General features: G+C 41.2%; 1 protein-coding gene and 1 long non-coding RNA gene across 2 annotated transcripts; one reads left to right on the top strand and one right to left on the bottom strand.

Annotated features, from left to right (window-relative positions):
* Positions 1-247: 247 nt before the first annotated feature.
* Positions 248-4746, bottom strand: LOC143413499 (uncharacterized). The gene is made up of 2 exons (XM_076876701.1): positions 4179-4746; positions 248-1936 (listed from the first exon to the last, which is right to left on the bottom strand). The coding sequence occupies exons 1-2, from the start codon at positions 4348-4350 to the stop codon at positions 1068-1070; spliced, it is 1041 nt and encodes a 346-aa protein (XP_076732816.1). The 5' UTR covers positions 4351-4746; the 3' UTR covers positions 248-1067.
* Positions 4747-18668: 13922 nt separating this feature from the next.
* Positions 18669-25382, top strand: LOC143413517 (uncharacterized). The gene is made up of 2 exons (XR_013094114.1): positions 18669-19557; positions 22761-25382. It is a non-coding gene; the product is annotated as an uncharacterized LOC143413517 (long non-coding RNA).
* The last annotated feature ends 234 nt before the right edge of the window (positions 25383-25616 follow it).

Genomic DNA, 25616 nt, shown 5'->3' with positions numbered 1-25616 from the left:
TGATCCCATTAGCACAACACGCCTACATTCTTACAAAACGCAAAAGTTAAAAAACGACAAAAAACAAAAATGAAAAAATATGTCATCCTTAATGAATGGAATAACCAAAAGTGATACAGTGAGATGCAAAAGGTTGGGTAACATTGTTAATAGTCATTATTTTCCTGTATAAATCGTTGGTTGTTACAATAAAACATGTCAGTTAAATACATCATATAGGAGACACACACACAGGGATATTTGAGAAGTGAAATTAAGTTTATTGGATTTACAGAAAGTGTGCAAAAATTGTTTAAACAAAATCAGGCAGGTGCATAAATTTGGGCCCCACAAAAAAAAGAAATGAAATCAATATTTAGTAGATCCGCCTTTTGCAGAAATTCCAGCCTCTAAACGCTTCCTGTGGGTTCCAATGAGAGTCTGGATTGTGGTTGAAGGCATTTTGGACTGTTCCTCTTTACAGAACATCTCTCGTTCATTCAGATTTGATGGCTTCCAAGCATGGACAGCTCTCTTTAACTCACACCACAGATTTCAATAATATTCAGGTCTGGGGACTGAGATGGCCATTCCAGAACGTTGTACTTCAAATTGAGTTTCAACTTTGCCACAGAGAAATATATCAATAAATAAAACAGCTAAAATTCATTTTTTGATAGTCACCATATTTTCATTGACGCATTTGATGAGAACAGATTAACCCTATAACACCCTTAGTGTCATATTTGCTACATTAGTTTCTAAGACCTCCATCTCATCAAAACAAAAACATCAAATTATCAAAAGGGAAACAAAAAGTATATTTCTATTATATATCATAAACAACATGACATTAAAAATGTGGATTTTGTTATAAGGGTTATTAAACATCTCAGCCCCGCCCCAGAAAAATTATTTATTTTTAGAATTGATGGATTGGGTCTTACAGGGTTAAATCTGCCTTATACATGATAAACATGGTATTTAAAGGTATCTAAACTCTGAAAGTACTCATGTGAACCTGTATAAATTCTCAGATATTCTTCCACGCTTGGCTTCTCAGACATTGTTCTCTAAATGTTTCAAGACTACGATTTCTCACCTGTGTGAGTTTTCATGTGGCGCCATAAATGACTGCTAGATGTGAACATTTTCCCACATGTTTTGCAATGATACGGTCTCTCACCCATGTGGGTTTTCATGTGGCGCCATAAATGACTGCTAGATATGAACATTTTCCCACATGTTTGACAATTATACGGTCTCTCACCTGTGTGCGTTCTTCTGTGTGCCGATAAATGACTACTACTTGAGAACACTTTCCTGCATGTTTTACAATGGTACGGTCTCTCACCTGTATGCATTCTCATGTGTATGGTCACACCACTGCTTCGCGTATAACTTTTCCCACATATTTCACAAGAATATGGTTTCTCACCTGTATGGGTAGTCAAATGGCCTTTAAGTGTTGATAACATACAAAACTTTTTCCCACACGTTTCACAAGAATATGGCTTCTCACCTGTGTGGATTCTCTGATGTCGAGTCATTCTGTACTTACACTTAAAGGATTTTCCACAAAGATTACATGTTATAGACTCGTTACCTGTGTCAGAATTACTCTGACTTTCTAAGTTACTATTTGTCCCTGAGTCTAAATTCCTACTTCCTCCGTGATTTTGGCTCTCATCTATAGGAGAGGTTTGAAAAGGGAGCTGGTTACTGTTTGCTTCTGGTTCATGGTGGTCTCTTTCCTCAGCAGCAGTCACCATAAAGGTATCAATCTCCTCCTTCAGTCCAACCTGCTCACCCTCCTGACTGGTGCAGAGTTCCTCCTGTTCCTCTTTAATATGTGGAAGTTCTGGTTCCTCCTGGTGCAGAGAGTTCCTCTCCTGGCTCCAGAGCTGTGGCTCAGGGAGAACCTCCTCGTCCTTACAGACAGGCTGCTGTGGGAGTTCTGGCAGGACAAAAAGGAAATGAGGAAAAGGTAATGATGATAGACTGAGAGCTCCTTTTTTTTTTTTTGAATCTGCTTTTCTTTACAGAATCTCAAGAGATTATGAGAAAAACAGCGACCCAGGGTTGGATGTAACTTATAGCTGATTTTGTTTTTTGTTAGTGCATTTACAACTGTTGAAGTATTGCAGATAAGGTGGGTCCAAGTTTTTGTCAGAGTCTGCGCAGTAGTTACTTGAGGTGGAGCGTCTACATTACTTTCCCGCCCATACACCTGCTGGACGTGACCACGAAATCGCCGACCTTTAGATTTTATGTAGCCCGGCTGCTCCCACTGATGACTCATTAAATTAAGGTAAATACAACCACATTGCTCCTATTTATAAAAACAAAGAAACAAAAACCCAAACCCCCCAAACAAACAAAAAATGTTATATGTTGTTACACCCCGGCCTAGGCAACCGGGGTGCAACGTAGAAAAACAGAAATAAGGAAAATAAAACCACGAAGGCTCTCCACCAAAATCCCAAAATGAAAATATCCCATAACGAAAGCATTGACAAACCCATTCACAACTATTTACAACAAACTATTTATTTACAACACGGGGGGGGGGGGGGGGGGGGGGGGGAGATCGCGACCATGACATACTGAAACACAAGGCTTAAATACATAGAAGGAGCAATCAGGGAAGGGACCACAGAAGGGAGACACAGCTGGGGCAAATTAGACCTGACGAGACAAGGAAAAGTAAACTGAACACACTAAGATAACACAGACTTTCAAAGTAAAACAGGAAATACATGACAGTCACGCAAAAAACAAAACACTGACAACACCGAAACGTAACAATGTCTACAACATCTAACAGCACTATGTTGGTAATTTGTTAGCTACATTAGCCGCTAGCATACACATTGTGATGTGAGAGATTTATGATATTTGGAGTGTGCAGTTAGTGTGTAGTGTAGTCAGTAGCTTTGTTGTGTGTGTCGAAACAATGATGCAACTGCTGAATGTCACAGTTGCTGCCAAAAAGCCACCAAAGGCAGATTACAGAGCAAACGCTGTCGCCAGGTGGAGTGATACACCTCCGGCTGTCAGGCCTGAGGCTAAAAAGAAAGAAGAAGATACCAAACAAGGCAAAGTAAACTTTTTCTTTTTTCTTATAAATATACATCCTCTCTGGTTACTCTGGTATGAATGACTCTCAAGTACTTTATGGTAAATAATACAATATTGTAGATATTGGAGAAATTCTAGATTGAAGCCTTTAGTTCAACATATAAATGATTACCTTTGACCTTAATCGGGTTTAATTTAATGCTGTCAGAGAAAATCTCATGTGCTCTTCATGCAGCTGAAGCTGTGCATGTCTGAGATCAGCAGCTTTCTGAAACAGCAAACTAAGTTACTGGAGAATCTTGTCTTCGTTATCGTATGTTTTACTACTTCGATTTCAGCGTCTTCACCTCACAACTGAAACGTGCAGTTTACTTTGTGTGCACTCAAATGTAGGAAAGTCAACTAGCGCCACCTGTGGCCAAGTGCCACAGTGCATGAAGTTGATAGAGCCAGATTACCTTCTGACAAACATCCGGCTCTGGCTCTATCAACTTCTCTTTGCTCTTGACGAAGGCGGTCGCACTTTTCTCCTCTCCTTCTCCTCCCCCTTAGCTTCCCTGCTTAGCCTCTTGTGTCCTTGTCTAGTCTCGTGTTTGTTTGTATTACTTTCCCTGGAACAGTCTCTCACAGTCTGTTCTCTAAAACCTAAAAGAGGATTTACGGATTTGATCAACTGGTCCCTGAATGCAATTGACATCCTTTTCTCAATGAGAAGTCTGGGCTCGGGTGAGCCTGAGTGCTGAAGATATCTACCTATTCGGAACCATGATAACAGGGTTCTGGCTGATCGGAGCTGGCTTGGCCCTTATAGAAGAATTAAGGAAGCGGAACCGGCTGTTCAAACCCCAACAAGGCTGGATTGTTTTGGCCTCCTAAGCGAAGCAGTTGTTTTGTTTTATTTTATTTTAACTTGAGCCTTCAACTGCTTAATAAATTTAAGAAAATCCACTTTGAGCATATTTTTCTTTTCTCTCTAAATGAACCCAACATTGATCATCACCAGTTAATCTGTAACAGCAGCAGGGATGCAAAAGATGCAGTCGGGTTTTTATTAACCCTCACAATCAGAAACGTCCCGCAGAGCTGTGATCAGGATCCTCCCTCAGAGGGACACTCACCTGTCCTGTGCAGCTTGATTTGGGGTTTCCAGGTGATATCCAGCAGTCTGCGCTGACGGTCGATCTCTTCCTCGTACTGGACGATCGTTTTTTCAAACTCCAAGAATATTTGTTCAGCAGCAGCAGTTAGTCGCTCGTTGATGAACTCTCTCAGATACTGAACTGAAGGCATCGTTGCTGCCGCAGCTCACACACTCAGCTCACACAACAACAACACAACAGAAGAGTCTCTGCTCAGTCACACAAGAGGAAAGCTAACAGTTTTAGCGCCTTTCCTTTGTTTACTTCCGCCTGGTGTCACGTGATAAAGCTCCGACAGAGCGGGACTGTTAACGCACCTCCCTCTCTCTCTTATTAATGAATGTAAAGTATTACAGAGAGCTCGGTGAGTCAGTGCAAAGCCGCTAACACCACAGTGATGTGCTAACTCTTTCGGTCCCACACTCCCGGCTCTGTTCACACACGCGCCTTTCCTTTCTTTATTTCCGCTTGGTGTCACACGGTTGTTGCTCCGGCAGAGAGCATTTACCTTTAACTGTTCCGCTGTCGAAGATTTCTCTGTTTCAAATCAGTTTCTAGCTGAAAGAAATGTTTTTTCTGCATCCATGAAAAACAAGAAAATCACAAATATTATCATTTGAATTTTGCTTTTCTGTTTTGAAATGATCTGAATGGTTTTCTTACATTGAACTTTACCGTGTTTCCTATCTTGAATCCACTGCCTCCTTAAACCGATCAGCACCGCAGACTCAGATGACATTTGTAAATCTCATTTTTATAAAAGGAGTTACTGTTTGGATTTGGTGAGTTCAGAATAAATAAAAGAAATATGTTTTCACGCAGTTTAAATACAAAAAACCTCACAAAGTAATGCCTGAATAAAATATTTCTTAATTATTATTACTGTTTAGCTGAGCGCTAATACATTTTTATTATATGCAGATGTTAAATATTTGGCCTATTGTCTATTAAATCAGATGTTCTGGTGCTCCATACTTTCATTTAGATGAGATGATTTAACTTATTACTGTTAACTTTGTTCTTTTCAACTTTAGTTTTGATTTAAATTCATTGTTCGACTTTTTTTTTGTCTCTAATCATAACCAAGAGAAAAGTGCTCCATCCTCCCTCCTCACAGTGATGTGCATTTATCTATGTATCCTGCAAAAGATGTAAAATGGATGGTGTAAGATACAGCAGTCATCATTTCACTGAAGACCTTGGAAGCCTTGACATGACTGGAAAGACTGAAGCAGTTCACATATGTTTTTGTCATTGGGTTGATGACAAAGACGAAAGAGAAATGAAGCAGGAAACAGGAGCTGCTGTGGAGGCACAAAACTATTTGATTGGCTGAGATGAACTGTAACTATGATGTCAAAATGTAACTGGCCCCGCCCACTGAACCTTGGTCATTGTGCTGCAGTGGAAGAACATTGTTCATGTGCTGTCTGTCTGGCTTTAATAACTCCAAAGACATGTTGCTGCACCTCTTTTTGCTTCTATCTCACATTATAGGTGAGTTTAAGAACAGGGATTAAAGTTTAGTTGAAGCTGCTGCATTAAGCAGATATACAGACTGCATTTCACTACTTTTCTTCTTTCTTTTTCCAGGACTAACAGCTGGAGACTCAATCACTCCTCAACAACCTGAAGTCACTGAAACAGAAGGAGAATCTGTCAAACTCACATGTAGCTATGAGACAACATCAGAGTATGTACGCCTTCACTGGTACAGACATGATTCTGACCTTCAGGCTCCTCAGTTTATACTCTTCAAAGGAGAAAGATTATGGAGTGGTGGTGAATATATTCCCAATAATCGATATGACTCAGAAACATCTTCTACATCAACTACTCTGACCATAGCAGCCCTAACCCTGGCAGACACAGCTCTCTACTACTGTGCTCTAGAAACACAGTGATACAAAGTGTAGAAGAGGCTGTACAAAAACCTGAACACAGATATCTGACTACTCTTCAAAGAGGAGGGAAGTGGTATTCAAAGCACAGCTTCATATCAGATGGATTCTGCTAATTCCTGTTTTATCAGAGTCACTGTGGTTACAGCTGCTAATGAAACACTGTGGGAGGATTCACATGAGCAGCAAATCCACATCAACCACAAACCAACTGCAGGAACGTTCAGACACAATAAAAACTGTCAAACATCAAAAGCTGCTCATTTACACTATTTTATATTTAGTGGATGAGGACATGCAGAAATGCAGCAGAAGCAAAATAAACAGAGTAACAGAGGTTTATCTCTTTAAGGTAAAATCTCTCACATGAAGCTAAAAGTCTTCAGCTCAGTTTTTATTCTTTTGCAGAATTTATGTTGTATAAAATAAAAACAGTAAAAACTCTTTGTTCTCATATTTAAATAAAATTCAAATTTCAAGCCAACAGCTGTTTGAGAATCACCTTACTGATGTAGAAATATTTTATTATGTCAAACTGTTATCTTTTGCATTTTTTAGAGATTCAACCAACAAAATGTGAATATTTGTCTTTTTTGTAACACAGTCGAATAAATAAGATTCCAAATATACAACATAAAACTGGTTATTTGCTAGTTTTCTGTTCTGTGTAGAAAACACTGGTTCATGTGTTGAGTTAGGAGCATTTTATGCTTGAAGGATTCATTACTCAGTGTTTAGAGTCTTAACAATCAAAAACATTCTCCTGAAAATGATCAGGTACAAGGACTGGACTGAAAATGAGTGAACAAGCAGCCAATGCAAGGAAAACTTTGAAAGACCTTCAGGAAGCTGGAGAATGATTTCTATCCAGTAATGCACATCACTCAATAACTTCATCATGACTGAGTCTAAAGAAACGCCTGTGATATCTAACAGAGCTGATACTGAACTCTGTATTTATTTTTTCACTCCTACAGATTTATAACTTGCCAAGTATGAGAAATTTAGGAAGAGCTACCAACAGCTGATGCTTTACATCCAAAGCTTCACTCTGTGCAGAAAACAGTGGAAAAGGATTTTTCTAATCAGGCTTTGATATGATAAACTGTGTTAGGTTGTTAAAACCAATCAGCTACAAATGAATCTTTAAAGTCCAGTGTTGATGCTGGCTGGTTTACACGTGTACTTCTGCTGTTTAATACATGAGTGAGATTATTCTACATTCTGCTAAATATTTCAAATATTCAAAGCTCTTTATTTACAGGCTCCACAGAAACCAGGGCCAAGCCTATCCAGAAGAAGCAGCCTTTGGAGGAGGAGCTACAGCAGTGAACATGAAAGGCTTCATTTAGGAGCTGAAGAGCTGCTGTGTTCTCTCTATTGTTCATTCAGTCCAAGAGAAAATCATGTTGCTGCTTTTCATTTGGATGATGATAGTCTCCTTTCAGACTGGTGAGTCATCAAAAGATGGAGTGAGATGTAAAAGGAGATGATGGACATGAAAATATCTGGATGTTGTTTGAATTGATTCACTTTTTATAAACTAAGTTTAAAGATGCAGAAACATGATGGTGAAATATGTCTTTGTTGTTTTCAGGATCCTCTGAGGATTTACTGACACCATCTAAAGATGTAGTGATGAGTTTGGAAGCAGACACTGTGACTCTCTCCTGCAACTATTCAGGCTCTGTCAGGAACCTCTACTGGTACCATCAGAAGTCTGGTTCACATCCACAGCTTGTTATGGCAGAACATTCAAAGCAAACAGAAAAGCTGAAGTTTATACATGACAAAGAAAAAAAGGAGTTTCATCTGGAGATCTCCTCTGCTGCAGTGTCTGACTCTGCTGTGTACTACTGTGCTCTGCAGCCCACAGTGACAGGAAACAGCAAAACTCTGTACAAAAACCTTTGGAGCAAAGACAACAGAATACTCCACAACATCCACTAGAGGGAGCCACACACTGTTACACTTCTCTGGTTTTGGGTCATGTAATCATTTCTGGTCGAGGTCACACCAACTGTGTAAATCAGTAAACACCGCAACGTGTCACGGATCGTCTTTAAACAATAGTATAGTAGGCCGGGGAGGACATGAGTACCCAGGCTGGTTAAGCTCTGGACCTTAACATTCATTGTTAGCACCCAAGATCAAAGTCTCTCAACTAAAGGCGTCTAATGATGTGTTGTGATTACTAACCCAATTATAAAGTTACATAATGACATCCTGTATGAAGGACAATTTTGACAGGTGACACAGAACTATAAATAAAGAATTGGAAGATTATTGTTACGGCTCACGTTATTGAATATTTATAATCATATAAATATATAAATAAATATAATGTGTTTTGGTTTATAATATTTTTAGGGAGGTCTCGAATGGAGAGTAGCCTTTGACGGAGGAGGTTATGGGCAGACTCCATCCAAGTAAGCTGGCTGCTCCAGGTCATCTGGTTGGAAGAGAGGAGATAACACAGGGTGTTTTCTAGCTCCTGGTTGGTTGGTTCAGTCTGACCGTTTGTCTGGGGATGTAAACTGGAAGACAGACTCACCTTTGTGCCAACGGTTGAACAGAACTCTTGACAGACCTGGGAAGTGAACTGTGGGTTGGAGGAGGTCTGAGGAAGCTGGTTGGTGGTGAGCTGGAAGACTCTCGGACTTCCCTCATGAGAGATGGCTACCGCAACGCTCCTTGCAAAAATGTTATTGTGCGGTTCATTCCATGGTGTCAGGTGAATTTCCCCGTATGGGCCCTATGAACTACCTGGAGTGGACGGACATAGGAATGTAAAACTGCCCGGGCGGACCATTCCCAAGGTCTGGTTCCCGGTTCCTGGAACCTCCCAAACAGCAGACTTGATTTATCCAGGCCAGGAACCCACCACACAGGCGGTAGGGAGGATGTTCGATTCCTCCGCGGGCTCGTCAAGTGAAAAAGAATTGCTGTGACAGTGCACCTGGTTTTGTGTTTCTTGATCCAAGTTTGCAGGAGACAATGAAGACCAACCGAGTGAAGCAGAGGGCCCACCTGGCTTGTCATGTATTTAGGGATCTTGCAGTCCGGAGATATGCAAGGTTTTTATCGTCCGTCCAAATGATGAATGGCTGTTCCGCTAGGGGTGGGTTTTGATTATCGATTTATTAAAATCGATTCTAGCTTGGATAACGTGATATCGAATCATTAAAATCCTGAACTGATTTTTTAAATATAAATTAATTTTGCCCGAAATGCCAGAATCTCAGGATAAACCTCACAAAATTTCAACAAACAGCTTAAACAGTAAATGAGAGCAGGCACACGGATTCTGCACAAAGATGTAACCACTGTAGTGTTTTATCACAAGCACATCCTTGTGAAGGGTTGTTTGATGTGTGGTCAGCTTCCTGCCCTTTTTATGGCTTCACTGTGTTGTGCATGGTGAACCAATACAGGAATTGAACCACATATTGAGTGTGGGGGAGATCATCATTTTACGACTAAGGATGTTGTTAGAAACAGTTGGAGGTCACAAACACAGAGAGACACACATTCTCACACTCACTCAAACCGGTGGGGCTTAAGTTAAGTCTGTGTTTAGGAGTTTTGTCTTTCAGGTGAACCAGTTTCTGTCTGAGCGTGTTGGTGGGTCTGAAATGCATCAGGATGTCATGCTTGGAGAAAACTCTCCTGAGTGTTTCTGATGCACCGGCTACATAGGGGATGACAATGTTGTTATTTTACATTTGACATGTAAAATCAGTCTATTTATGTAAATTTAATGATATTCTAGAAAAACAGTACAAGACAGTAAAATACTTTTATATTACAATTTGTTTTTACAGTGTAGATCAAAAACGAAAGAAAACCATTAATCAACATATGAACATTACCTGATGCTGCTGAAGTGAAACAAAGTTACAGAGGTTTTATTAGAGACACAGTGTTTTGCAATTTTGTATCATTTTAAAGTTTAAATTTGTTCAGTCTTCAACAGCAGAAATGAGACTTTCTCTTCGGAAGTTAAAGGAAAAAAAAAAGACAGCGCTGCAAACAACGGTAGACTTGTGCGTAACAAGCAAGCGAACAATGCAGAAAACAGATTTTTAGACAGGAAACTGATCTTGAACTGCAGAGAGAGAGAGAGAGATCTCACATCTCATTGATTCTGATGCGTCGGCGGGTCGGCGCTTTGTGTTTACGTCTCTGTGCAGAATCCGTGTTCCTGCTGTCATTTACTGTTGTAGCTGTTCAGTGATTGTTGAAATTTTGTGAGGTTTAACTTGAGATTCTGGTGTTTCGGGCAAAATAAATTTAGATTAAAAAAATCGATTCAGAATTTTAATGATTCGATATCATGTTATCCAAGCCAGAATCGATTTTAATCGATAAATCGATAATCAAAACCCACCCCTAACATCCCAGCGGTGATTGTATTGCATTCCCAATCAATGTTAGGATTATGGACCTTTAACGAAGCATGACCCAGAACTAACAGGGTACCAGGAGCCTCGATGAACCAAATGGTTTCCTGACAGAACCAGAGAGTGGCTTGGTTAGTGATTTAGCGCGGAAACCTGTAATGGCGCCAGAAGGAGTTCCTGGGGAATGTTGAGCTGAGTAACCAGGGAGTGACCTTGAATCAACTAATGGATGTACGGAGTGAGTGTTGGTGTTTAGTGAAATCTTAGCGAATAGCATGACTCTGGGCAGGGAAAATCTGCCAGAATCCTTGTGACTGCTAAGGGACGTGGCCGTTTGGCTGGGAGGGACAGTTGTGAATGTAATGGTAAATGGCCTGTATTTGTATAGCGCTTTACTTAGTCCCTAAGGACCCCAAAGTGCTTTACACTACAATCAGTCATTCATTCACACACTGGTGATGTCGAACTACATTGTAGCCACAGCAGCCCTGGGGCGCACTGACAGAGGCGAGGCTGCGGGACACTGGCGCCACCGGGCCCTCTGCAGTCTGCCAGCAATGCAGACTCTCTTATTTTTGGACTGAAGCAGCACAGAGCTGAAATATGAGCTCCCACCTGAAAGTGAAGATGCTGCTACTAGTGTGTAAAGCAGGAGGAAGTGAGAGAAGTTCAAATCCAGATCAGAGAGGAGGAGGAGAGATTCAGGGAGGAGCTGAGCTGTTACTGAACTAGAAGAGAGAGAAACCTCCACATTCAACAGAGTTCAACACAAACCATAAACTTTACCTTCATTCAACATGTTGTCTTTGGACTATTTTGCACTTTCTTTACTGATTCTCACCATTCTAACAGGTACGTTACAATCTGTGTGTTTAAAGAAACACATTTGAATTGTGATGATTTATAAAAGAATAAAACATGTTTCTGTTCCTTTAGGTGTCAGCTGTGAAGATCTCACTCCAACCAACAAAGAAGTGTTCAGTGTAGAAGGCAGCACTGCTACTCTGTCCTATAAATACTCCAAAGCTGCAGTTTATGATGATTATTTCTTCTGGTATCGACAATATCCTGGAAAACCACCAGAGTTCCTGATCTCTCACTCAGGGACAGGGGAGAAAATATTAAATCCAGTCACAGGACTAAATGTAAAAGCAGTTGATAATAACAGACAAATGGATCTTCAGATCTCCTCTGCTGCAGCGACAGACTCTGCTGTGTACTACTGTGCTGTGAGGCCCACAGTGACAGGAAACAGCAAAACTCTGTACAAAAACCTTTGGAGCAAAGACAACAGAATACTCCACAACATCCACTAGAGGGAGCCACACACTGTTAAACCTCTGATTCTTGTGTCATTGGACTGATGACAAAGACAACAGAGAAATGAAGCAGTAAAGATCAGAGACAGAGCTGCTGTGGAAGCACAAAACTGTTTGATTGGCTGAGCTATTAAACTGGCCCCGCCCACTGAACTTGAGCTCATCCAATGACATTATTTGTTGGTCATTGTGCTGCAGTGGAAGAACATTGTTCATGTGCTGTCTGTCTGGCTTTAATAACTCCAAAGACATGTTGCTGCACCTCTTTTTGCTTCTATCTCACATTATAGGTGAGTTTAAGAACAGGGATTAAAGTTTAGTTGAAGCTGCTGCATTAAGCAGATATACAGACTGCATTTCACTACTTTTCTTCTTTCTTTTTCCAGGACTAACAGCTGGAGACTCAATCACTCCTCAACAACCTGAAGTCACTAAAACAGAAGGAGAATCTGTCAAACTCACATGTAGCTATAAGACAACATCGGATTATGCTAACCTTTACTGGTACAGACATGATTCTGACCTTCAGGCTCCTCAGTTTATACTCTGGAAAGGAGCAAAAGACAACAGTGGTTATGAATATATTCCTGATGATCGATATGAATCCCAAACATCTTCTACATCAACTACTCTGACCATAGCAGCCCTAACCCTGGCAGACACAGCTCTCTACTACTGTGCTCTAGAAACACAGTGATACAAAGTGTAGAAGAGGCTGTACAAAAACCTGAACACAGATATCTGACTACTCTTCAAAGAGGAGGGAAGTGGTATTCAAAGCACAGCTTCATATCAGATGGATTCTGCTAATTCCTGTTTTATCAGAGTCACTGTGGTTACAGCTGCTAATGAAACACTGTGGGAGGATTCACATGAGCAGCAAATCCACACCAACCACAAACCAACTGCAGGAACGTTCAGACACGAAGAAACAAAGTAACTGTTGCAACTGGAAAGCAACACCTGCTGAATTTTAATGTACTGACAACTTATAAAAGAACATTAAATGCTAAATGGCCTGTATTTGAATAGCACTTTATTATTTATTATTTATTTATAGATTTCATTAGACCAGCGGTCTCCAACCTTTTTTGCGCCATGGACCAGCCTTTAAGGCGTCGCGGATAAATACAACAAAATAAAACCAGTACCGATATGGAAAAAAAGATTTATTCATAACACACTTGAAAAGACCCAGGAAAACCGAGTTAACGATAAAAGCGTAACAAAATAACGCTAAAAACCGATAAAAAACCCTGAAAACCACCCGAGGCTCAACTCTTGCGGCCCGGTACCAAACGACTCCGTGGCCCTGGGGTTGGGGACCACTGCATTAGTTAGAAGGTGCAAAAATGCACCTGAAGCAAAATAAACAGAGTGACAGAGGTTTATCTCTTTACGGTTAAACTGTCACATCCATATGCTGTGATGTAAGCATCGTCCTGTAGAAAAGACAAGTGTTGGATACCAAGAGTACACGTTATTGGAATCTGATGACAGAAGCACGCTGGCAGTTCAACCTGATGAACATGAACTTCAGACTATCAGAGAAGAATCAGAAACATTCCCACACAAGCTGAACTCCAAATCTCTGTAAAAATGCCAATATCAGAAGTTTCCTTTCACATGCTGCCCCTTGTTCTGAGCAGCCACCTATCTAACATGCTGTCAGGATCTTTGAATTTCATTCTGAGGAAGCGTAACAGGAACCTGAAATAAAGACCAAGAGGAGACACAGACTGTGGGAGGAGCTGAGGTGAAGTACAGAACAGAAAAACTCCACAGTACACAGAGTTCATCATACAGACCACACAAACCCTCTTTATTCAACATGCTGTCGTTCAGCTGCTCCACACATCCTCTGCTGATTATAATGATTCTAACAGGTACGCTAATATCTGTACATTTAAAAATGCTTTTCATTCCAGTGATTCATAAATATATTTCAATATTTATAATTCGTATAAAGCATATTTCTCTCATTTTAGCTGTTTGCTGTCAAGATCTCACTCCAACCAACAAAGAAGAGTTCAGTGTAGAACGCAGCACTGTTACTCTGTCCTACAAATACTCCAAGGAAGCAACTGGGAGTGATTATTTCTACTGGTATCAGCAACATCCAGGAAAACCACCAGAGTTCCTGATCTCTCACACAGGAACAGGAAGGAAAATATCAGATCCAGTCCCTGGAATCACTTTTAATGTGAGTGGAGATAAAACACTGATGACTCTTCAGATCTCCTCTGCTGCAGCGACAGACTCTGCTGTGTACTACTGTGCTGTGAGGCCCACAGTGACAGGAAACAGCAAAACTCTGTACAAAAACCTTTGGAGCAAAGACAACAGAATACTCCACAACATCCACTAGAGGGAGCCACACACTGTTAAATCTCTGATTCTTGTGTGACTGATGACAAAGACAACAGAGAAATGAAGCAGTAAAGATCAGAGACAGAGACAGAGCTGCTGTGACAACCAAACTACAAGTTTTTGTGACACTGATGACAGTTTGTAAATGATGGAGGTCAGACAGAAAATAAGAAGTTTGTGTTCCTCTGGCGCACAAGAAAATCCTAGAGGAGCCTCCGACTTCACCCAGAGGCAGACTGGTGACAAACATCATTTATTATAACACAAAAAACTGAGTACACTCCTCACATGTTTGTAAATATTTTGTTACATCTTTTCATGGGACAACATTGAAGATATGACAGTTGAATTGGGTGTTATTGCTCTCTCTCATACTGGTCACTGGAAGTCTAAAATCGCACATCATGGCAAAGAAATTCTCTGAGGATATATTAAAAAAAAATCGTTACTCTACTGTACATAAAGATGTCCTAGGCTTTAAGAATATCGCCAACAGCCTGAAACTGAGCTGCAGCACAGTGGCCAAGACCATACAGCAGTTTAACAGGACAGGTTCAGAACAAGCGTCGCCATGGTCGACCAAAGAAGTTGAGTGCACGTGCTCAGCGTCACATCCAGAGGTTGTCTTTTAAAAATAGATGTATGAGTGCTGCCAGTGCTGATGTTGTTCCCGTGGATGAAACACCCGACGGTGACACGTGGACCTGCCTGGAGACTGATGCATGATGAGGGCTGCGACGTCATGATGCCTGTAACGAAGAAACCACCTGAATGTTGCACTGCAGTGCAAAGCTAAGGCCGCTCCGAGACCGTCAGAACAAACCAAGCTACTGAGAACACAATCAGCAGAATATCTGTTATAATAGAAAATGATCATATCTGTCATTAAAACGATCATTAGCTGCACCTGAAGTCACACTGACGCGTCCATTTTACTGTATGATTAATCAGAATATAAGAAGACGCACAGGGAGATGTCTGCCTCTGTACTTCAGCATCTTAACGCACACATACCGGATTATTTACACTTTACATTTTCAACGATAGATTTACTTTTAATGTAATATCTTCACAGTTCTAACTTTTTGCTGTTACATAAAGAACACTAAAATCCAGGCTGATTTCAGCGCCTGCTGTTTGCATGGAGCGCAGCGCAGTCCTGTCCTCTGTTTGCTCTTTGTTAGCTCACATCTCCAAAAAGTCCTCACAATCAGAAACGTCCCGCAGAGCTGTGATCAGGATCCTCCCTCAGAGGGACACTCACCTGTCCTGTGCAGCTTGATTTGGGGTTTCCAGGTGATATCCAGCAGTCTGCACTGACGGTCGATCTCTTCCTCGTACTGGACGATCGTTTTTTCAAACTCCAAGAATATTTGTTCAGCAGCAGCAGTTAGTCGCTCGTTGATGAACTCTCTCAGATACTGAACTGAAGGCATCGTTGCTGCCGCAGCTCACACACTCAGCTCACACAACAACAACACAACACACTCTCCGTACTGTCACACAGGAGGAAAGCTAACAGTATTCGAGCAATTTATTTTTGATCTGTTGTTTGGCTGATAACAAATTTACATTTCAGGTTTATTCAAATCTTAAATATTTAACATCTGGTTTAATGCATTTGAATTCCAGGGGCCACATTTCTTGATAAAAACCAATGATTTCACTTCCTGACAACTTCTTTCTTTTCAGTTTTTATTGTTTTGTCAAACATTAAATGCTATTTTACCTTATAGTGTTGTTTATCAGTCCCTGTGTGACTCATGTCTCATTCTAGTACGAACCACGATAAATCCTTTCTGCTGTTCATGTCAAACTTAAAGATCTTATACTAAAACAAACATAAGAGAACACAAGAAGCATTAAGGAGCTCAGTGATGGAGAACATTTGGCTCGTTGTGTTTGCACACAGTGCAAAGTGCTCCATCCTCCCTCCTCACAGTGATTCAAATGCTGCTAACAGTCTGTGAACCAGGAGGAAGAGGAAGTGAGAGAAGTGAGACTCAAAGAGGAGACAGAGGGCGACATCATCCAGTAGGCGGGGCTCTCCTTCTGCACTGTGTTCAACCATTGTGTCAATAATAAGTGCTGCTGTGAAGAGAACAATTCTCAGACTGAATGTTGAACATCAGCTAGTTTCTCCTGTTGATTTAAACCTTGTTGTACAGATGGAACATTGGCTGTGGATTATTCTTGCTGCTCTTTTCTTTGGTGAGATACAAACATCAACATGTTTCCTCTGCTTAAATAAATGTGTGAGTCTGATTAATGGTGACTTTTTAATCATGTTTATTGATCCATCTCTTCCTCTGCATGTTCTGTTCTTCCTCAGAGTGTAAAGGAGAAGACAAAGTGATCCAGGAACAAGGAGATGTCATTGCTGCTGAAGGGGACACAGTTACACTTTACTGCAAATACGAAACAACTTCTGCATTTCCATATTTGTTCTGGTACAAACAGGACGTGAACGACTATCCGAAATATGTTTTACGGCGAGATGCTTCTGGAACTGAAAACACTCAAGAGTTCCCGAAGGACAGATTTGATGCTGAACTCAACAAGACATCAGTTTCTCTGAAGATCCAGAAGCTTCAGCTGTCTGACTCTGCTGTGTACTACTGTGCTCTGCGGCCCACAGTGACAGGAAACAGCAAAACTCTGTACAAAAACCTTTGGAGCAAAGACAACAGAATACTCCACAACATCCACTAGAGGGAGCCACACACTGTTAAACCTCTGATTCTTGTGTCATTGGACTGATGACAAAGACAACAGAGAAATGAAGCAGTAAAGATCAGAGACAGAGACAGAGCTGCTGTGGAAGCACAGAACTGTTTGATTGGCTGAGCTATTACAATGGCCCCGCCCACTGAACCTGAGCTTATCCAATGACATTATTTGTTGGTCATTGTGCTGCAGTGGAAGAACATTGTTCATGTGCTGTCTGTCTGGCTTTAATAACTTAATAATAAATAAATAATAAATAATTTAATTCTTTCTTTTTCCAGGACTCACATTATAGGTGTGTAAGATCTCACCTGGATGCCTTCTGCCCTCACAAAATCAGGTTTTCGCCAGAAAACTTCCCTAGTATCTACAAAGGTGTTTCAACACCGTTCAGACAGACATCAGTTTATCTGCCAGTTTTGAAAACTACATAGTGGTGCATTGTTTTGGCAGTGTTACACACCGAATGGACCCAGTGCAGGTGGTGGGAGACAGAAGGACTCTGGCCAAAATAACATCTCTGATGGACAGAGTCTCCCACCCCATGCATGTAAATGTTGCTGAACTACAGAGCTCCTTCAGTGACAAACTGCTGCGTCCTCAATGGATGAAGAAGTGATTCAGCAGGTCCTTCCTCCCTGCAGCTGCCAGACTGCACAATCAGAACTGTTCCCAACAGAGAGGTTTACATCAGCGCTTCAACTGATTCACACTGCAACCTGGGTTCGCCTCTTATCTGTATTTAATTTTATGTAACTTTAATAACTGTACTGTAATATCTGAAAGACATTACAGGCCACCAGCTGGACCCTCTGCAGTTTGCCTACCGGGCAAACAGGTCGGTGGATGATGCAGTGAACATGGGGCTGCATTACATCCTGCAACACCTTGACCGCCCGGGAACTTATGCCAGGGTCCCGTTTGTGGACTTTAGTTCGGCTTTTAACACCATTGTGCCTGAACTTCTTTCCCCCAAACTCTCCCAGCTCAGCGTGTCACCAGCTACCTGTCAGTGGATCGCCAGCTTCCTGACAGACAGAAAGTGTTATGATATTTTGATACCACGGTAAGCATTTACAGGATATTGTTTTATACAGGAAAACTGTTACTCAATAAGGCCGATCTACTAGTTGTTTTTCTCTTTCTCTGTGACCCAAGAATTAATGTGTAGGACTCACAAGCTGGTACCTGAAGGTCAAAAACACCACAGAGATGAGACCACTTCCTTACTCCCATCCTCCCTTTTTCTTTATCTCCTGGAAAAGGCTCGTTAAAGGCTAGGTGGTTCGTTTCAGAATTCACTGATGAAAGAACTCTGTATTCTATGTCTAGGAGTGTATTTTGCTGGGATGATCATAAATTATAGCTGAACTGATAAACTACACACAGGATACTTCTTGGCTCACAAGGCAGGAAGACGTTTCCTTATTTGGTCTGTACCGGTTTGAACTGGGAAAGCTGACACACGAACCTTTTTTCATCTATATAAACTGCTGTGTATCAAATAAACCTTTGAGTTGATTTGGGAAGGCAACCTGAAGCAGTCTGTGTTTCCTTGTTCTCCCAAGCTGCTCCCGACGTCGTAACTAACCCAGCTGAATGGCATACCTGAGTGTTACTTTAAATAATTAGGAATCTTATAAGGAAAGGACAGAACTCTGCTTATCGCTCACGCCACGGAGGAAACCCGGGAAGGCAATTTCCTTCAATTTTGGTGTCAGAAGTGGGATTACTGACAGAAGGTAAATATGCGTCTTTCATATTTATATAAAGACCTATTATACCTCTCTCAGTGATCGATCCATAAAAAAACGGGATATGCTGACGAAGTTTCACTTAGTGATCCAGAGAGATACACTGACTGACTTCCTCAGTCCCCGAATAAAGTAAATTAACCCTTGTGTGGTGTTGGTGGACCCGCTAGAGTTGTGGCTTTCCAAATTAACACTATCAAACAATTTTATGTTAAATTACTATGAATTAATGTGCTTCTCGTTTTTCTTTTATATAAAATGTTATAAATAAATCAGTTATAATCAAGTGGAAAGACAACACATTTATACGTAAAAAATAATAATAATAATAATAATTAATTGTTTAATTTTTCTTTAAAAAAACAAAAAAAACAAAACACGGGTCTCAAGGGTTAAAAGCAGTAAATTAAAAGCAGAAAGACACAGGAAGTTGCCTGTTGTTTTCGTTAAGCGAGAAGTTGCTCGCTAAGTGAGAGTTGCTCACACAAACAAAAAATTGCTAGCAATAAATTTAAAGTGACCTCAGCTGTGCCGCAGCGAAAATACTAACATAAATCCTCCTAGCGTGTAAACCCCTCTGGAAATCACTGAACATGGGTCAGAATAATTCAAAGACCACAGACAGGTCCGATAAAAAAATCTAAAGTACCTGTAAAACCAAAAATTAATAAAATACAAAATAAAGTCTCAAATAACGGCTCAGTATAACTCCCATTTCCGGTTACGTGTAACCTACGTCCACGAATCGGTGAAGACGTCCATGATCACGTATCCAGAACATGCGGGAGTGCTTATGTGACTGACTTTGTTTACAACTTAAGAAGTTCAATGCATTCTAATTTCTTTTCGGAGCCTTATCCCGAACGATTATCGCCAGAAAACAGGTCAGTAGAAATGTTGAATATCATTTGTGATAAGAAAAGTAGTCTGCTTAAAAAGTCCTGTAGAAAATATGATAGAATGCCGCGACGTGATGCATCAAATGTTACCGCTATGGACAAAAGGAGGGTAAATAATGACAAAGTCGCCGATTTCTTTAAGAATCTAAAGAAATTCCTGCTAACAATGTCCAGAGACAAAAGTGACTTAAATGCAGTAACTATGTGTAAACAGAAGCCTGATGAATCTATCCTAGTATTCATAAAACGCTTTATGCACTGTTGGACAAGCTAGAGGTGCAAATTTAGCTCAGTTTTCCAGCAGCCGCAGACACCCAAAGCAAAAATGAATTTGTGTATTTCATTTAACATAAAGGGTGAAATGTTTGCTGACACTGATAACAGCTTATGTTTTCTCTGCCCTATGTACCGACATGATGGAGAAGGAACATCCTCTGTGTCAGCTGGACCCTCAGCAGAGAATGAACTCAACATCCTTTTTGTCCGGTACTCTATGTCACACACTGTGCCAAAAAAAAACGTGTACAGACGCCACTAACAGGTAATCCCATGACTGGGAGCCACACTTTTGTTTCTCTCACACTGTTCAACAACATGATAACTGCTCACACAAGTGAAGGTCAAACAGTGATTTTGTTACATAACTCAGACATAGGTTACGAAATATGTCGACACATAGATCTAACCTACCCTATCCACTGTACTATTTCTGCAGTTACATTGCCAGCTGAATACCAGAATATGACATTGTGGTCAAAAAGTGAGAATGATATAGGATTTATTGACTGTACACTTTATCACGTACACCTATTAAAACACAACAAGCTAGTATATGTCAAGCAACATCCCCTCTCCACGGAAAAAGCCGCAGCTCTAGATGTCATCATAGGAGATTTATTGACTACAGGAGTAATAAAGCCCACACTCCTGTCAATCCTGTGCCAAAGCCTAACAAACCTGGCGTATGGCGTTTCATACAAGACTTGAGGCAAATTAATGCAGTCAACATTCCTCTGCCACCTCTCGTTTCAGATGTTCACAGCATATTGACATGCATTGCATACACATTTTACCGTGGTGGATTTATGCTCCGCTCCTTTTTCTCATGAAGACACACAGCCGTTATTTGCATTCACACATAGAAATAAGCAGTACACTTGGACTCGTTTGCCCCAAGGCATGATAGACAGCTCTGCTGCTTTCTCAATGGTGCTTCACTCCTCCAGGGCTGCACCCTGATCCACATGTGGATGACCTCCTCCTCTGTGCTGAAAGTAAAAAACTGTGTCAAACTGCTACACACATGCTTCTCCAGCACCTCCAAAAGACTGGCCACAAAGCATCAGCAAAGAAAATGCAGTACTGTCAGACTTCTGTTCAATATTTGGGATTCACACTGTCTCACGGAAAACGTTCCATGACTGCAGACAGGGTCAAAGCTGTGACCTCCGTCCCTCGTCCCACTACACAGAAGGAAATGTTGTCCTTCCTAGGCATGGTGAACTATTGCAGACAGTGGATACCAGACTGTTCTTTTCATGACCACATTCTGCGTGACTGTTGTAAAAAAAGACAAGCCTCCTCGAATACTGTGGTCCACAGAAATGACTGCCTCTTTCAATGCATTACAGGGAGTGCTGACCTCCGCCACTCAAAGGTGCTGCCTGAATTGTTCAGGAATGCCGGCCTGCCTGAGGGCAGTAGCAGCTTGCTCTATCATGATAAGGGACTGCGAGAAGCTTACACTCTCACATGACACTATTCTACACACCAATCACCAGGTCACGACCATTCTAGCAAACATAACTAAACAACATATGCAAATCTCACTATAAAAGCGAGCAGCACACCTGATTCGCCAGCACATTTATTGATCCTATGCTGTGTTCCTTTGACCGACAGGATGGCTCAGACAGGCTTGATGATCATGACTGCATGACACGTATACAGGAATCCACAGCACCACGTCCAGATTTAGAGCAAACACCTATCTCAGACTCAGCCACGGTTTATGTGGACGGGTCCTGTTCAAGGCCGAATGACAACTCATTTCTTTGTGGCTATTCAGTGGTAACAGTGCCTGACATCATACTAGAGGCTCACTCATTACCATTTCACTCAGCACAAAAAGCAGAGCTCATGGCTTTAATACGCGCCTGTGAGCTACATTTGGATAAGCATGTGACGATTTACACAGACAGCCGCTATGCATTTGGCGTTGTGCATGACTTTGGCACATTGTGGAGACAAAGAGGATTTAGATCTGCTGATGGAAAATAAATTGCTAAATTCTGATTTTGTTCAAAGACTTTTTCAGGCTATACAGCTGCCATCGGCCATTGCAGTTGTAAAAACGAAAGGACACAGTACAGCTGACACAGACGAAGCAACAGGTAATGCCTTAGCAGACGTGACAGCCAAGGCTGCAGCTGCATCACAGCTCCCACCGCCGCAGGAAGTATTATCTGTGCCCCTACAGCTGCCACTTGTTACACTCCCAGACTATTTAGACACAAATGTTGATTTGAAATTCATACAAGAGCAAGCCTCTGCATGTGATTACACCTATTGGGAGAATAATGACTGTACCTTAGATGACAGAGATGGCTTATACAAAATCTTAAGCGTTTGATTGCCCTCCCATATTCCCTGCTGCCAGTCCTTGCCCGACATTTTCACTGTGTGAGTCATGTCGGACAAAGAGGGGTAATAGGGGCAATAAAATCAAGATTTGTAATTGAGAAAACATCACATGCAGTAAAAAGCATATTAGCAACCTGCCTAACATGTGCACGAACTAATGTAGGAAAATCAAAAGCAAAACATCAGCATTTACCACAACCAGATTTTCCATTTCATACATTACAAATTGATTTTATACATATGCCAGCACAAGGAAGCATCAAGTACTTACTGGTAATAGTGGATCAATTTAGTAAATGAGTAGAAGCTTATCCAACCTCAAAAGAAACTGCAGAAGTAGTCTGTCAAAAGTTGAGCAATGAAATAATACCCAGATTCGGAATACCTCACCAGATTAACAGTGATAGAGGATCTTCATTCACATTAGAAGTAATTCAAAAGTGTGCTAAAACTTTAATGACCTGGGTCAAATTACTTACTCAAGTCCTCTGTGAGATTAGAATGACTCAATCTGAAGTAACCAAATTATTTCCATTTGAAATAAGACTATTTCCAAGACCATGGTCAGCTTCCAGAGGGGCACCGCTAGTAGAAGGTGATGTATATTGCATTGTCCACTGATGTTCACAACCTGGTAGAAAAACTGAATAATAACTATCAGAAAGTTTGTCTCTCTCAGCTTTTCCCCTCCACAGTTCCACCAGTGGAGACAAGGAGACGCATGTTGGAGAAGCCACTAAAACCAAGGACACTCTGGGAGGCCGCGTTTTCCAGCCCCCAGGCTTTACTGGCAGTGACGAAGAACCAGCATCCTCACAGACGGACAACCTCAGTGGATTCATGCCAGCAGGGTTAAGACCAGCCCAATCGGACCATCTCAGGCGTCGGATCAAGCAGACGACATCTCCGGCGAGCCAGCGCCCGGAACTAGAGCAAATAAACACACAGGTAGATGACATCTCCGGCGAGCCAGCGCCAGGATCCAATTTACACACACACACAATCACTGATTAAGACACAACGTCTGAAAGAACAACAACAAGGTACTCAAACATCCAGCAGGAACAGAAAGCCAAAAGTACCACATGATGTCTAACCTGATAAAGCTAGACTCATTCCATCCTGATAATGGAGAAAATGAAATGCCCATTGTCATCATACGACGCTTATTCAATGTCTCTCGAACCTGGGACCAGGCCAGGAGACAACTGAAGAACTGTTTTTCTTATATACTTTCTTATATATTTAGGTTATTTATTATATCTATCGCATTAACCTTAGGATTTCTCTTTGCTATTTTGTATTGTAAACTGCAACCATGTTCACATTTCTGCAGGTCATATTTTGCTGACTATACCTCATGCTCCATTTTGCAAGACACCTACTTAATGCACTCCTCACGCTCCCTAAAATCAGTAAATAGCAACATAGACGCCACTAATAAACCATCTTATGCGCCCTCTAGAACAGGAGCTAACGCCTGGTATGAAAATGCCAGAACAGCCGCTCGTGATTTAGGAAACAGTAACTGTTATGTCTGTTCAAAGGCTGATCCAGAACAGGTAATAGTAGGATACCCCATATCCGGTTTCCCCCTCACTGAGGGACTAGAGAAAATCAGCGGAGATAATGCTCTCTTTAAAAACGCTTTACAGTTGACTCTGAGCCCTCTCGACTGCCTACTTAGACACACACACACACCAACTAACCCTGAGACTCCATTAGGCGAATTATTGAAGTTATCTGATGACACCGCAGGGACCTGCGCCCCAATGAAACGCCCTAAGAATAGGTTAAAGCCCTCACTGCCCTTAGGACAGATCCCTCTCCATTTTAATACTAGTATGATATGTCTGCGCAGACTAAAGTTAACTGGCCCAGACACACACATAGATTATACAAAGGATAACTATACATTCTTCTCTGACTCCCCAGGTGCACGCTGTAATGAGACATGGCTAGCTGTCTCTGTGGCTGAAGTTGTATCATATCTGGAGGAACACACACACAGTTCAAGTTCGAGCGGAGACTCGATCATTGTTCCCCCAGAGGGTGTCTTAAATGACACTGACTGGGGGGAGTTAGTTAAATCACACATGGTCACGCGCCTAACTAGACCAATCCCACATGCTTATTGGATGTGCAATAATACTCTTAGATTAGCTTTACCTGTTAATTGGACCGGTACCTGTGGTTTAGTAACCGTTGATGTATGCTGTACTTTCATTCCCAATAACACCGCTCCTAACGGTTCATTCACACAAGCTATGAATAAACTTGAAGCATTGCAGATAGAACTAATTGCCAATACAGGTCACGGTCAGTGGCTACATAAGTGGCTACAGGACACGTTTGGGAGATGGAAGGAACTAATTGTAGCCTTTGTAACCGTTGCAGCATGTTTTTGATGATTATTGTCTGTCGTGTGGTACCCTGTGTACGTTCAATGATAACCCGTATAGCTACTAGTACAGCTACTTCAATGTATTTGCAATTGGCACAAATTGACCCAGATTATGTGTCAGATGTCATCAATGATGTTCCTGATGTGTATATTGAACATTAGGTTGTGAACTATTACATTTTATGATTTGCTTTTTATATTATGTTATTACATTTGTGATTTTTCCTTTCTATTTGAGTTATTATTTTTAAAAAATAATAAAAGAGGGGAACTGTTATGATATTTTGATACCACGGTAAGCATTTACAGGATATTGTTTTATACAGGAAAACTGTTACTCAATAAGGCCGATCTACTAGTTGTTTTTCTCTTTCTCTGTGACCCAAGAATTAATGTGTAGGACTCACAAGCTGGTACCTGAAGGTCAAAAACACCACAGAGATGAGACCACTTCCTTACTCCCATCCTCCCTTTTTCTTTATCTCCTGGAAAAGGCTCGTTAAAGGCTAGGTGGTTCGTTTCAGAATTCACTGATGAAAGAACTCTGTATTCTATGTCTAGGAGTGTATTTTGCTGGGATGATCATAAATTATAGCTGAACTGATAAACTACACACAGGATACTTCTTGGCTCACAAGGCAGGAAGACGTTTCCTTATTTGGTCTGTACCGGTTTGAACTGGGAAAGCTGACACACGAACCTTTTTTCATCTATATAAACTGCTGTGTATCAAATAAACCTTTGAGTTGATTTGGGAAGGCAACCTGAAGCAGTCTGTGTTTCCTTGTTCTCCCAAGCTGCTCCCGACGTCGTAACTAACCCAGCTGAATGGCATACCTGAGTGTTACTTTAAATAATTAGGAATCTTATAAGGAAAGGACAGAACTCTGCTTATCGCTCACGCCACGGAGGAAACCCGGGAAGGCAATTTCCTTCAGAAAGCAACAAGTGAGGCTGGGGGAGATCACCTCTGAAACCCAGTCCCTCAGTATTGGTG

Source organism: Maylandia zebra, linkage group LG18, assembly GCF_041146795.1.
Source record: "Maylandia zebra isolate NMK-2024a linkage group LG18, Mzebra_GT3a, whole genome shotgun sequence".
Lineage (NCBI taxonomy): Eukaryota > Metazoa > Chordata > Actinopteri > Cichliformes > Cichlidae > Maylandia > Maylandia zebra.
Note: the sequence above shows the minus strand (reverse complement) of the source record. Positions and strands in the feature narration are given on the sequence as shown.